Source organism: Brassica rapa, chromosome A02, assembly GCF_000309985.2.
Source record: "Brassica rapa cultivar Chiifu-401-42 chromosome A02, CAAS_Brap_v3.01, whole genome shotgun sequence".
NCBI lineage: Eukaryota > Viridiplantae > Streptophyta > Magnoliopsida > Brassicales > Brassicaceae > Brassica > Brassica rapa.
In genome coordinates, this window is record NC_024796.2 from 26112669 (window position 1) to 26127153 (window position 14485).

General features: G+C 36.2%; 3 protein-coding genes and 1 long non-coding RNA gene across 5 annotated transcripts; 1 reads left to right on the forward strand and 3 right to left on the reverse strand.

The window, feature by feature from the left end:
* Positions 1-983: 983 nt before the first annotated feature.
* LOC103854282 (double-stranded RNA-binding protein 3) lies at positions 984-3235 on the reverse strand. The gene is made up of 3 exons (XM_009131215.3): positions 2387-3235; positions 2080-2299; positions 984-2002 (listed from the first exon to the last, which is right to left on the reverse strand). Exons 1-3 carry the CDS (start codon positions 2630-2632, stop codon positions 1347-1349), a joined length of 1122 nt encoding a protein of 373 aa, XP_009129463.1. The 5' UTR covers positions 2633-3235; the 3' UTR covers positions 984-1346.
* Positions 3236-3510: 275 nt separating this feature from the next.
* LOC103854281 (probable protein S-acyltransferase 7) lies at positions 3511-5914 on the reverse strand. Its single transcript, XM_009131214.3, has 5 exons — positions 5831-5914; positions 5095-5277; positions 4721-5020; positions 4419-4652; positions 3511-4344 (listed from the first exon to the last, which is right to left on the reverse strand). The coding sequence occupies exons 1-5, from the start codon at positions 5912-5914 to the stop codon at positions 3805-3807; spliced, it is 1341 nt and encodes a 446-aa protein (XP_009129462.1). The 3' UTR covers positions 3511-3804.
* A 14-nt stretch (positions 5915-5928) lies between these two features.
* LOC103854280 (serine/threonine-protein kinase CDG1-like) lies at positions 5929-9470 on the reverse strand. 2 transcript variants are annotated; one of them, XM_009131213.2, is made up of 5 exons: positions 9337-9470; positions 8944-9119; positions 8606-8801; positions 8139-8530; positions 5929-7847 (listed from the first exon to the last, which is right to left on the reverse strand). In XM_009131213.2, exons 1-5 carry the CDS (start codon positions 9443-9445, stop codon positions 7455-7457), a joined length of 1266 nt encoding a protein of 421 aa, XP_009129461.1. In that variant the 5' UTR covers positions 9446-9470; the 3' UTR covers positions 5929-7454. The 2 variants fall into 2 exon arrangements, with proteins under 2 accessions (XP_009129461.1, XP_033141776.1); XM_033285885.1 differs by having other exon boundaries at positions 8139-8801.
* Positions 9471-11778: 2308 nt separating this feature from the next.
* Positions 11779-13619, forward strand: LOC117132163. The gene is made up of 2 exons (XR_004455676.1): positions 11779-11812; positions 11854-13619. It is a non-coding gene; the product is annotated as an uncharacterized LOC117132163 (long non-coding RNA).
* The last annotated feature ends 866 nt before the right edge of the window (positions 13620-14485 follow it).

The following is a 14485-nucleotide window of genomic DNA, read 5'->3' on the forward strand; positions in this document are numbered from 1 at the left end:
TAACTCTCACCTCTGATGATAAACCATTACACTCTAAATTGCTCTATTCAGTGTCGCATATCATTGAAACTCTTTAAATTGATAGAATTTCATAGTACTACAGAAAACTTGATTAATATAATTTTTCTTTGTTGTTTGTTCTACTTTCCGAAGTTGTCCACTAAGACTTGTACGTCATGAAGGGATTCACTAATTTTCCAGACTTCAAATCCGAATTAGAACACATTGGTAGTTTCAAGGAGGAGGTGAACAAAATTGTTTACACAACCGACAACTACAAGAACAACCAATGAAAAAGAAACACAGCTTCTTGGACGGACTAAAAGAGTTCTCGCATATACCTTAGAGGAGCTCATGGAAATTCATTTTTTTATTTTTGTTAAAAGATCTCGCCTTGACCATATTTATAGGGTTATGTATATTCTCTTGCTCTATGTCTAATAAAAGGTTTCACTATTGTTTGGGGTTTCTAAGCTATTGTAAATAATTATTTTCTTATACTTGCATAGTTTGCGGATTTACTGGATAGCTAATGGGGATGACAATTAGTCAGCGTATCAGATGTTGAATCTCAACGGATATATGGGTCTCTGTCCGATATATTCATGGGAAAAATATTGCTAGAAATCGAATTCATGAAGATAAATCGAAATTTTTTTTAGACATCCACACATAAAATATGAAATATCAACACATAAAATATGAAATATCAACACATAAGAAATCACCGGTTATTCTTATATCAACCTAATCAATCTATTATAATATAGATTATATACAAAGATTATATACAACATGGGAAAACAAAAGTTAAAAAAAAAAGATCCCATACATAAGACTATACAATGCATCAATAATGTATCCGGCTCCGCGGAGGCTATACCAACTAGTTGAACTTGAATCAAATGATTCAGATAATTAAAAACAGAGCAGTACATGTTCGTATAAACCGGGATTAAAACAAGAATCAAACCGGTCAATAATTACTGCTAAGTAGCCGTTTACTTGTATTTTTTAAAACGACAAAAACAGATTAAGTAAAAACAGAGCCATGAATGAGAGAGAGAGGGAAGAAGAAGCAGAGCAATCGGCGCATTAATGGCGAAAACAAATGCCATTAATTGTTTTCTTCTTTCATCTTCCTCTACATTTATTGCTCCTCTCTCTCTCTCTGACTCTCTTTGTTCTACGTGCAATACAATCCAGAGCCATTGAATTGATGTCAGGCCGTTAAACTTTAAAAAAAAAGGAACACGACGAACATACACAAACCCATAACTCGATTTATCACCTTTCACTAATCTATGATCAAATCCTTAACATGGGTTTATCTAAAGATACGACCTTTAATCATGGGTTCGATCTGATTTTGATTCTAACTCAAGTTCCATCAGAGACTTCTTCTCTTGCCCTTCAGTTCCTAGCGAGCTTGGAGCAGAACAAGAAGATGTGTTGGATCCATTGAACGGCGATAACGGTTTAGGTGGAGGAGCTGAGCAAACTGGAATCACCGATCTCATATGAACAGATGGAGCAAGTTTCTGATGGTTTAACCCAAAACCTCCAGCAAACATCTCGGGGAATGGAAGAAGTTTACTATAACAGTTTCTTCTCTCCATTGATGATAAAGGAAACGACTTTATTATCATCTCTGGTTTTGCATCATCTGGGCTCCTCTGTTTTAGCCCTGCCTGTTCTTGAGACTTCTCTAGCAAGGATTTGACTTTCGATTGTTGTTGGAGATTTGTTGTTGAAGGCCAGAGTCTCGGTGGTAGTAGTGTTTGGTGGTGTTTCAGTGATGATGGTGAAGCTTCATTGGTATATGGATTAATCATTCTGAGCTTCTCACACAACATGTCTCTTGTGTCATGTCGGATTGCTCTTCTCCTTGAGTGATGTTGTTCTCTTCTTCTACCTTCTTTGGGTCTAAATCTTGAGAGGACTCTTGCAACTACCTCTCTTTCTTTCTCTTCACCTCTTTGAGAGTCCAAGCTTGTTGGCACTGTGTAACACACATGATAGACATTAACAAATGGATTTTAAAAGTTTTAAATTTGGAGGTAATTAATATTAGCTCACTTTTTCTCAAGGAGAACCAAGCTGCAATAGCAGCGTTCTTCTCAGCTTGCTTCTTAGTCTTTGCTGATTCTCCATTAAATCTCATCCCAGCAAGCTCCACAGTGCAAGAGAACGTTGGAACATGACCAGGTCCTGATCTCACACTTGTGTAAACCGGTAGATCAAGACCAGCTCTATGTGCCGTCTCTTGAAGCAGATTCTTGTAGATCCCAGTCTCATCCTTTGAGAACAAAAGGGTACAAAAACATCATGAGACTTTGGAAAAAAAAAACATAGAGAGATGGTGGAAGTGAGAGGAAAGACTTACAAGAACTCTAGCGGTTAGAGACTTTGAAGGACCCTTTGAAGAGAGAGCACTGAGAGCAACTTCAGCAGCTGAATGCTCAGCTTGTCTGAGAGTGGAACAATAAGTAGGGCTTTCAAATATTTCACCGTTGAAGTTTACACAAGCTTTGAATCTTGGAGCATGATCTGGTCCTTCTCTTGTGCAGGTATATGATGGGAGGCTGAAACAGCTTCTCTGTGCTAGCTCTTGCAACTGATTCTTGTACATACTTTTCTTTGGCCTGAGTGATAAGGGTTGAGAAGAAGATGAAAGAGTAGTAGACAACTCTAAATCAAACCCACCTGCTTAAATTGGTATTTAAGATTTGGTGCCTCTTTATAAATGAACCAAAGAGATTGTCTCTATTATGTAATGGACCAACTTGTTAAATTGCCATTGTAAAAAAAATTTTGGTGTAATGAGTGTTTGAATGAGAAAAAAAGCTTTATGGCCTCTGATGTTTTAAGTGAATTTTAAAAATGAAAAGAATCGTTTCAGAGTTTTTTAGAGTTCTCTATCACATGGTGGTTAGTAAGGCTCGTAATAAAGGAGGAGCAGAGGCTACTTAATGATAATAGTGACATTTCAGTTGAACTATGGTCCATGACTCCATGTTATTTGTATATATGTACATATATGTCTCTGTACATAACACTGAGGAAAATCTTATTGACTCTCTTGAAAGATCCTGTATTTATGATCTGATATATCTGTTAGATTTTTCATTTTCATGAAGTTAGTTTGATCTTCATGATTCAAGGGGTTTTTTTTCAAATGCAAAGTGATGTCCATATATTTGTAAGATGATTCCAAAAGGCTATCTTCACATAACTCAAGGCTTTAATTATTGATTTGGACATTTTCTTAGACTATCTTTGACTCAGCAGAGACCTCAACACACTCTTCTTCTGTAACCTTATCTTATAATTAGGAGGAGCATTACTGCATTAGGGTTCTTACGCATTAATTGCAGAGCCATGCTTCAAATGAAGGACTATATATAAATATGGTTCTGTCTTCTGGTCCACGTGTCTTAATAATTCAGTTGCAGCTTCTTGATGATAAGATAAGAAAGAAACTAGTTTTGTTTGTTTTAACGTAAAACATATGTCTCTGGTTAAATGTATAAACACAGCTAAAACAAGAACAGTCTGAACAATCCACAAGAAGCTCACTCATACAAACAAGTAAACACAACACACCACACCACACCACACCAATTCAACCTTTTTTGCTTACCACAACAAACCCAACACAAAAACACTTTCCACATTAAGAACATTGCTACTTCTTTTGCCTCAACAAACCACAAGCCTGCATAAAACTGATTTTAAGCTGAATAATCCAACAAATGTTCAGCTTTGTTCTGTCTTCCTTCCGTGCTAAATCTTGTATCTGAACTATGTAGGCCGGTTCTCAGTCACTAGACCACTTCCACTGCTGCTTCCTCCACCGTTCTGGTTTTGCTCTCCTCCCACTCTAGCTGCTAAGGCCATAACTTCTGGGGACATATCCCAGCTTCCGCTTTTCCTTCCCCAGCTTGAGCGCCTCGGGTGCATACTCGGCCTATCACTCTGTTCATCAACCGTCGTCCTAACATCTGGAGAAAGCTCTCCCAACTCACCGTCCTTAACATGTAGCCTCTCATTGTTACCATCTTTGCCATCACCACCATGTTCTGACATTGCTGAACCCATGTCAGCCCAAACAGCCTTCCTTCCCATCTCAATATCATCACTGGCTTTACCCATGTTTGGACTCATGAAACCCCCTGCTACAGATCTTGGAGGCAATGGAGGTTCACGATGGACCATGGCTCTAAAGTCGTTCTTTGAAGGAGGGATAGCAGAACAAAACGTTTCTTTGAAGTTGTTAACCACTCCTTTGTTGTGTGGGTTGCTTCTCCGGTCATATCTGTATCTGAAATTCTCATATGTAGTCTGCAAGAAGAAAGGGTTTTCAAAGGTTACAACGACTCCAAGGAGGATGAGGATTGGATTGGTAGCAATATTACCTGGTTTGTGCTGATGAGATATAGATGGAAAGCTGTCAAGCCACCAACGAACCACATAGATATGAATGTGTAGAGTATCAATACAATAGAAGCAGGAGTTTTGAGCATTGCCTTCCAAATGGTTGTATGCTCTGACTCAGTGATCTTCCTTATGTAAACCCAACAGAAGGCAAACACATATATACAGAGAAGTGTCGTGGAGAAGACAAACATGAAGAAGAATCTGTAGTTCCTCTGCAACAACCACCAGAACATGAGATAGTTTTTATGAGAACAGTCTTTAAGTTTGGACTGTGACTTACTCGCCCAATACATTGGCCAACCCAAGGGCAGTGATGGTCAAACTTTTCAACGCAGTTGTTACAAATAGAGCAGTGGGAACAGCGAGGAGGCCTATAGAGCATGCAAGTGTCACAGTACTTGACCTTAAACGTAACCCCATCAACCTCTACTTCCTTAATGCGAGGGAGTCTCAGCTGAGGAGTCTGGCCAGCTCCTGCATCCACGTTGCTGTTGTCAAGAGGTTCAGGCTCAGGAGGATGAGCGTTTCTAGGGATGATTCCTGGATCTCTTCCGGATGTAAGCAGCAGAAGAATCAAATCCTGAAGGAAAAAGATGTGCATGCTTTTATCATTACAACATCTTCAATGCAAAGAGAGGAAAAAGTATTACTTACATAAATGGTGAAGACGACGGCGACAGATACTATGGATACTCCCCAGTTATCAGAGAAGTCATCCATTAGCTTCCTGGCGACAAAGATGCAGAAGATTGTAACAGGGACAGCGATGAGACATATTGTTAGGGCCAGTGATCTCACGTCTGGTCCGAATACAAATCTTCCCTGAAGAAAGAATTTCTGAAAAAAAAACGGAGAAAACAAAAATGTAAAGTTTCATAAAAAAACTGGAGGAAGAATCAAACTGATGACTTGAGTTTATTACACAGGAGTCATGTACTAACTAACCACTAGAGGTAGTGTTTACTATCTATAACAAGAGAAGAAGCCAGGGATTAACGAGTTTATGGTTATGATTCTAATATCGAAAATGAAATAGGTTTGTTAAGCATTCAGTTAAGCAAAAAAGAGAAAGTGATTTTCAGTAAAACTGCTATAAATAGACATCAGTTATATAATCAACCTATGTAACACATTGAAGCTAACACTAATCAAATTAAACTAAAATGCCCCATAAATAGGGTAATTACATCAAAAAAAGCTTACGCCACCATTGAAAACGACATGAAAACATAGGATCCTCGACAAAACACTTGTTTGCTTAAAAAGTAAAAACACGAATAAAAAACAAAGTTCCAATTTTGAATATAGATAGAATAGCAAACAAAGCAACTAAGCAAGAGAAGATGAAAATATAAATTCAAATAACAGAGAGAGGAGAAGAAGGACAAACATTGCTGCCTTTCCAAGTTTGGTAAACCCGTAAATCAGAGTTGGATCCCGAATCGGATCGCGGAGGCGGAGGCACTACATACATCTCTCTCTCTTCAATCCTCAACCCCTCAATTTCTATTTTTTTCTATTTAAAAAAAAAAACAAAAGAGATGGTAAACTCCGGCGAATTGATTCTTTAGATTCCGGCGAAGAAAGCCGACAAGGTCACGAGTAAGCCAGCGATGATAAAAGAAGCTCTCTTTTTTTTTTTTTTCTCCTCCAAGTAAGTCTAATGGTGGGTTCCCTCCCCCACGCTTTTTTTACTTCTTCCTTTTTCTTTTAATATAGTATAAAGAAGAAACAAAGGGACTCGATATTTAGCTGATGTGTCACTTTATCATTGGTTTATCACTTTGTTTTGTGGGCCCAGTAAAGGAAAAGTCCGCAAATTTTTTTCACAAAACTTTTGTTCGATTTTGAAAAGGATATACTACTATATTAATTGATTGTGAAAGTTAAAATAAAAAAAATGTTTTTACTTTGAAAATCTCGAGAGAACAAAAAAAGTGGAAAACAAAAAAATGATGACAGCGAACCTATGCATATGCGTATGGGTTATGATGGACTCACCTTCTGCACAAACATTAATATTTGTTTTCAGCCTTGAAATTTGAATTATACCCCCCAAGTGGGCCTAACAATATGTCCATTATAAAATTTAAACCTACTAATATTTTAAAAAATATAATTTAATCTTTTTAATATTTTTAAAAATAAAACACAAGTACAAATTTTTTTTTTTAAAAATAAATGTTTTCACGTCTTTGTCGAAAACCCAAACATATTGTAAATAGTCCTTTCTAACGTTAATCGAAACCGAGTAACGTAGATGATAGTCCCTTCTAACAGTTTGACGATATATAAATAGGAGTGTCAAAAATACAAATGTACAAGTAATTTCAGAGAGGGAGAGGGAGTAATAAAAGTGGAATTCAAAGATCAGAGACTATCGATTAGATTCTTTTCCAAAAATCCGTTGAAGTACTCGTAGGGTTTACGTGATTTTGTCTAGTTAGTCGATATCTTTCCTCTTCTAAGCTTCATTTTATAGTTTATACATTTAGGGCATTGGACTTTGATGCCATTTGTAAACTAATAGCTCATCGTTTTGAGCTATTAATTAAGAGTATCATTGGTAAAATATAAAAAACAAGTATGTAATTTCTTAGACTCATTGGTTCAAATATAGCGGTTGTATTGTAAGTGCATATATATCCATGAACTTTTAGATGTAGGTGTTTGTTTTTATTTTAACATTGTGAAGCGATTTACACAACTGATTTGTTTTTAAAAAAAAAATATTTTTGTTTAACTATCCACAACTGTAAAAACTATAAACTTTTTTCAGTTTTTCATCTTTCTAAATTTGAAACGTTACGAAATAATGGACAAGAAGTGTTTCTTGTTATTGTCAAACACCAACATATATAACCGATCAAGAAGATATTACCCATTTTTTAAATAATCAAAGAACCAAAATGTTAAGAAGCATTGGAGTTATGCATATCGGTAAACCAAGAAAAAATAACATTTGTACCAACCAAATTCGGTTTAAGTATATAGCAGTTGACAAACAAACAAAATTAAGCAAAGAAAGTATCAGCAACTTTGCTCTTTCTCCGTTCAGCTCTTGTACAACCCTTAGCCCATCTCTTAGCATCAGAAACATATCTATCTCTCTCCAAACCTTCATCTCCTTCATTAACAGTTGACCCTTCAACTTTCTTCCCCTTATCTACTCCTCGTCCATATCTAATGTCATTTCCCTTATCTTTCCTCGCTATGTACTCAACCAAGACCTCCAATGCCTCCACTACTTCTCTGATTGTTGGCCTAGCTTTTGCGCGTTCCCGCAGACACATATACGCTAACTGAACGGCTCTTCTCACAGCTTCTTCCAAGTACGGATCACCTTGTATTCCTAACATCGGATCTGCAATCTTTCTTATGTTTAGGTTCCTGAAATATGGCAGTGCCTGTAAAGCACCAGCAAAGAGTCATCATAATTCATAAGATCATTTGGTTGCGTATGAAAGAAGCAACATCGATAAAACGTTCACCATAACAATAACTTAACTAAATTAAAAAAAAAAAAAAATTCTCGGCTAGCTGCGTTTATATATATTGATTTTTTAAAATTTTGGGAATTCAAAACTAATGTTTCATGTGGCTATGCCCAGAATTGTCATAGTCAAAACCATATATTTCTTCAGCGTTTAGGGTTAGTCAATATATGTTCGTACGTAAAATCATATTTAGAGAGTTACCCATCTAACAAGCAAACGTTGTGCACCCATGGTTGAGTCCCCAATAGGTTTGCGTCCAGTGATAAGCTCCAACAGCACAACTCCAAAGCTATAAATATCAGACTGCAGCGTCAGTTGCCCAGTAGCCGCGTACTCGGGTGCACAATACCCTAGCGTTCCCATAACTCTAGTAGTGACATGAGACATGCCTTCATTCGGACCAATCTTTGCAAGCCCAAAGTCAGAGAGCTTCGGTTCAAACCCATGGTCCAGCAGTATGTTTGCAGTTTTCATATCTCTATAGATCACAATAGGTTTTGAATCGTTGTGAAGATACGCTAACCCTTTAGCTGCTCCTAAAGCTATCTTCATCCTTGTGCTCAAATCTAAAACCTCTTGAGCAGATCTGATATCTGAAAAAAAAAATAAGTACTGTATTATAAATTTTGTTTCTTGAGGATGAAGTATAGTTTTGTTTTTTGTTTTACAGTGGATGTTATCTTCTACAGATCCAAGAGGCATATATTCATAGACGAGGCATCTTTGATCGCCTTCACAGCAATAACCATACAGTTTCACGAGGTTTTTGTTTCTCAACATTGAAAGCATTAGGACTTCCACAATAAACTCTTTGTTTCCTTGTATACTACTCCGACCAAGCATCTTAACAGCCACATCCTTTAACTGTAGACCAACAACATAGCCACACACACAAAAAAGATTATCCGCTCGTTAGAGACATCATATAGTCTTTTCACAACAACAACAACAACAAGAGCAGTTCAAGAGATTGTTTGTGATTTGATTGATCAAAGACTACAGTTACCTGTCCGTCAATCTCTAACTCTCCTTTGAATACATCGCCGAATCCACCTTGTCCGATCCTAGCATCCAGGCTGAAGTTGTTTGTTGCGGTGGCGAGTTGCAGGTATGAGAATTTTTTGATTTTCTGCGGTGGCGGTAGCAGTGCTTCAGGATCTGATGAAGACGTTGCTGGATTGGCTACACACACGATGAGAGTATGTATCACATGTTACACTAGGAACAAGTGGATTAAAGACACTTCGATAAAACCAAATAAACAATGTTTTGACCTAGAAACACACAAACCCTTGTTCGAGATTTATAATATCATTCATACATTAATGTGACATAAGACTGTAACTAGGTGTGTAAATAACAAAGAATGAAGAAAGGAACATAGGAAGTGAGATGTAACCAGAAGACGATGATGGTTGGTCAGGTATGGATTCCTGAACAGAAACGGGTTCCTGATTCTCCACATTATTACGTTTTGGTCTAAGTCCGAAACACAAGCAAAAAGCCATGTTTGCTCTAAAATTGATATTTCCGATTCTTTTCCGTTTAGGGGTGTCACTAAGGTCACAGCTATACACACAATTGCTATAGGATTACTGCTGGTTTTACCGTAACAGATATGAACTGAAGATTTGGATACAAGGACCAAGAGGAGAAATCTAAGAGAAACGTTGTTGAGCTATGAAGAGAGATCTGTTGGATAAGGTAGAAGATATAATGAATTAGAAGGGAGTTTTATTGAAAACTTGAGGCTTAGCGAAGAGGATTAGAGATAACGAGATTGAAGTTTTGAATGGGTTTTTCTTTGCAAATGATAGACACGTAATCAACAAGAGAGCATGGTTGCACCAAAATGGTATACGTTGACACCAATTGTTTCTTTCCTATACATAAAAGGTATATGATTTTTTTTTTGAGGAAATAAATCGTATATTAGATACCTTTCTGTGGGTAATAATATCCTACTGTATAAATTCTTGTTACGAAGTTTAAATCATCATCATCATCATCATCATCATCATATAATATAAAACTAAGCAAATAATAATATTTTTTGGTTATCATCGAAAAAACAAAAAACCTCCAACATTTTAATCGAATAAACAAAACAAATATTGATTTAGAATGATAGTTATATTTTAGTAGATTAAAAACAAAAAAAACTTATCTAAAACCAAACTGATATCCAAATTAAACATATCTAATATCTTCTTATCTTAAGAAATAACGAAATTAATAATTTTATTCCATGCAAGCCGCGGGTTATTACCTAGTTTTGCTTTAAAATATTAACTAAATTTTAGTCTCGCGCTTTTTAATTAACTGTGTGCTGTACGCTAAATAACGACGCTTTTTGTATTATTCATGCGTTATACTAAGTTAAATAACAATTAGAACCAGTCTTAATCTAAAGCCCAACAAACAAAACTTTTAAATGAAAACGAAAAAATTTAAAGAACAATAATTATAAAACTATTTTGTAATATATTGGGCTTAGATTCTGTTATGAAGTTTTGTGATTTTTTTTGTACATATGCTTATGAATGGATATAGCTACCTTGAACACAAAATTTGATTGTACTAGCTTTAAAACATATATATCACTATGTTATCTTTAAAGTAATTCTTTGTGATATCTATTTGATTGGCTAGATTATTATGTTTTAAAATTAAATTAATTGTTAACCTCAGACTTATTGTTATACGCAAAGATAACTGCACTTTTTGGTATTATTCGTGTGTTATACACAATTAATATAACTAGAACTTTTTCCGCGCTACGCGCGGATGATGTACTTTAAATTTGTCAAATTCATAATTTTAAACTGTATATTTTATATTATAGAATATATATATATAATATTTTTTAGTTATTCATGTATTGATCTGCAATAAATTTGATCTCTATTACTTAAACACATCAGTTTAAAATTTCAAAGTAACGTTTGAGTTGGGCTAAGATACCAATGCGAGAAGAGAACAACTATATAGCAAGGTTGGTTCGGGTGGTGAAACCTATTATCAGGGTTTTCGTTTTCAGATTCTTAGTAGTTAATGCTTAAGGGATAATCTCGCTGGTCTTAGATTATTTCACTGTAATTAAGTTGACACTGAATTTCTCTAAGATAAATGTGTAAAATTTTATAAACTCACCGTAAACCAAACCCATAGGCATGAATGCATTATCCCACATGGGATCATTAGGTAGAAGACTATGGAAACCTTGAGGGAGATATAATTTAAACACTTTTTTTTTGTCACTGACTTAAACACTATAGTTTGGTCTGTCACCTTTTCAGGTATTTAGTTAAAAGCTCGCAAACATAAAATTAGGAATTGGTTGTAATGAAAGAGCTACCTTATTGTACCTGCTAAGAAACTTACTCTTAACATTTTTCCATTGTGGTCATTTGTGGGCCTCTCAGAGTTTTTAATAGACGTCCAGAGATGGACTTCTCTAGCTACCTCCCCTCTCTATATCCTTAATTTTTGTTTTCTGAACTCCTCTCATCCTGGTCTTTTGCAAGTGTATTGTTAGACTCGTCAATTAGGTTGAAGCTTAAGCTTCTCTGACTTCTCTCACGTACCTTCAAATAAAAAGAGAAGACTTTTTTTGGTCAAGTGACCCAATTAGATATCACCAACCAATATAGAGAAACATGCAAATATATTTGTTAAATCCCTATGAACTACTCGCAAACGAATCCATGAAAAAACTTATGTACCAATAGTAAGGTACGATGAAACTTCTCTTTTATTCCATAAGTTAAAATCATAATAATCATGCCCATTTTGATCAAAAAACTAAATAATCACACCCATAAGTTGAAAGTATAATAACTATAAAACAAAAGCTTTTTAAGTAGCCTTCTGCTGTCAAAAGCTAGTTTTCATTTTTTTCATGATTGTTTCACAGGCCCCACTATGATGGTAAATTGGCTACATATGCTTTGTGCTCTCCTACGCTTGGTGACATGGTTAGGCAAGTTATAATAGTAACTTGGCTAGATATGTTTCGTGCCTACACTTAATGACATGGTGCAACATCATAAGGTCATTAATCATGGTTTCCTGCAACAACATCAACAATTTCCTCCTAGAAATTCTCTTATATGTACTTAAAATAATTATTTAATGAGGGTATATGTATGGCCAAAGCCAATGACCAGTCTTGGTCAGCATCAGCATCATCTATAATAATATACTCATAAGCAGGTTGTTACACATTCTTCTCTATGGTTCATCTTCCTCTCACCATCAACATTCCATGAAACTCATATGTCTCTATATTAATTCTTCTGCTTATCAAAACCCCACTTAAGCTCATCTACCTCTCCATTGTGACCAATAAAACCTCTAGATATATCTCTCTTAAGAACAATTTGTGCGCCTCATTCTTGATTTTCTTGGCTAGTTCCCAATGTAAAATTCTCTGCCATTTACCTTGTACACCATATCAACTCGAGCACGTTAGATGAGAGATATAATTATATTTTTCCAACATAGTGCAAGCTTACTATTCCTTATATAAGCAGGAGAGTCTTCAATGTGGAAACAAAAACTTTAATAAAATGCTTGAGTCTTGATAGATGCATTGAGCTACAAAAAAGACGCGTGTGATGTCCATGGAATTGTTAAAGCTCTATTTGAATCTTAGCGTGGGTGCAAACGGAAGTCAACATAATCATTTCACTCGGAAAAATGCAAGGTTCATCGGTTTTCTGTGGTTATTTTTGTTTCTCAAAAAAAAAACAATCTAGTAAAACTGATTACCTTTTGCACCCATGCTAAGATTCAAATAGAGCTTTGACAATTCCAAGGATAGATACATTGAGTTTCACATAACATTTTAATAATTTTAATTGTTTCGATATTCCTTGATATCAGCAAAAGCAAAATTATTAATTATTAAACCGACTCTTACATCTGGTTCGCTTGAGTACGGTACGTCTCGAGTCTGGTTAAATTCTCCCAAATACGATATATTAAGGGGTCCAGTCAACAATTTTGTCTTACCTCGAATAGTGTTGGGTTTGCGGGTCAACCCGCCCCGACCCCCCCGTTCCGCAGCGGATCGAATCATTTTTTCGATTCAAAAACTCGATCCGCATAACCTGCAAACAAAAACTTTTATATCCGCACCCGCCATGCCAAAACCCGCAGGTAATATTAATTATATTAAAAATAATTATTTTAATTAAAAATGATTATTTTTTAATTATATAATAATTATTTTAATCAAAAGTAATTATTTTTTATTTATATAATAGTTATTTTTAAAAAATACTATTAAAATAAAATATTTACAATTAAAATTATATAAATATTTACTGTTTTTTTATATATTTTACGAAAAATGTTTTTTTCAAAAAAAAAAACTTTTTTTTAGTTTGCGGGTTGGCGGGTACCCGCGACTCAAATTCGGCTGACCCGCACCGTCCCGCTCAAAATAATCTCGACCTGCACCCGCACCTGCGATTTAAAAATTTCAAATGGCTTGATCCGCACCCGTTCCGCGGCGGATCAAACGGGACAGAGCCCGTAGGCGATTGAAATTTCCAGCTCTAACCTCGAAGTACGTTTATACATGAATCTAGGTGTTCGTGACTCAACAATACAAATTCATGTCCACATTATACATCAAAATGTACACACGCACAATGTCTTTTTGCAAATACTTAACATCAGAAAACATGTCACGGTCCGTGGATGCGCCTTGGATTGCGTACAAAATCATGTCTAAATTAATTAAAAATTAAACCACCAAATATAATTAATTCTGGGTTACAAAACCCGGTTTGGAAATGTAAACCTAAAAAGTGTAACCTAATTATAAAAAAAAAAAACTCTACATCTAAACTTTTTTCCGTCAACTTCATCTCCTTCCCGTCAACTTCAGCTCCTTCGGTTTGTTCATCTCTGAGGCCAAGACCACCAGCCAAGAACACCACAGGTAAGCTTATTCAGCCTCCTCCACCGCGCTAAGCTACCATTGACGAAGTCGAGACCACCACTGTTGACGCCGAGACCACCATTGTTGACGCCGAGACCACGACCATCAAGCTTCTTCAGCCTACTCCGCCTGAGGCCGAGACCACCAGCCAAGAACACCACAGGTAAGCTTATTCAGCCTCCTCCACCACGCTAAGCTACCATTAACGAAGTCGAGACCACCACTGTTGACGCCGAGACCACCATTGTTGACGCCGAGACCACGACCATCAAGCTTCTTCAGCCTACTCTGCCTTTTTTACTAAGAACAGAAAAACAAAACCGGAATCAGAGAACACGAAGAGAGAGAGAGAGAGACGAAGCCCGAGACACCGTTCTGTAACACCACTTCTTCTCCTTCCCGGTTCCTTCTTAAATCTGTAAACAAAAAAAAAATTAATTACAAGTAATAGGAAGGTGAAAAGAAAGACGGAACAAATAAGAGGAAGGGGAAGTGGCTTTAAGACGAAGACGAAGTGTAAAAAGAGAGTTGAAACGACAAAGTGTAAAGGTCTAGGACAATCAAGCTGGGAAGGAAAAGACTGGGCCATTTCAAA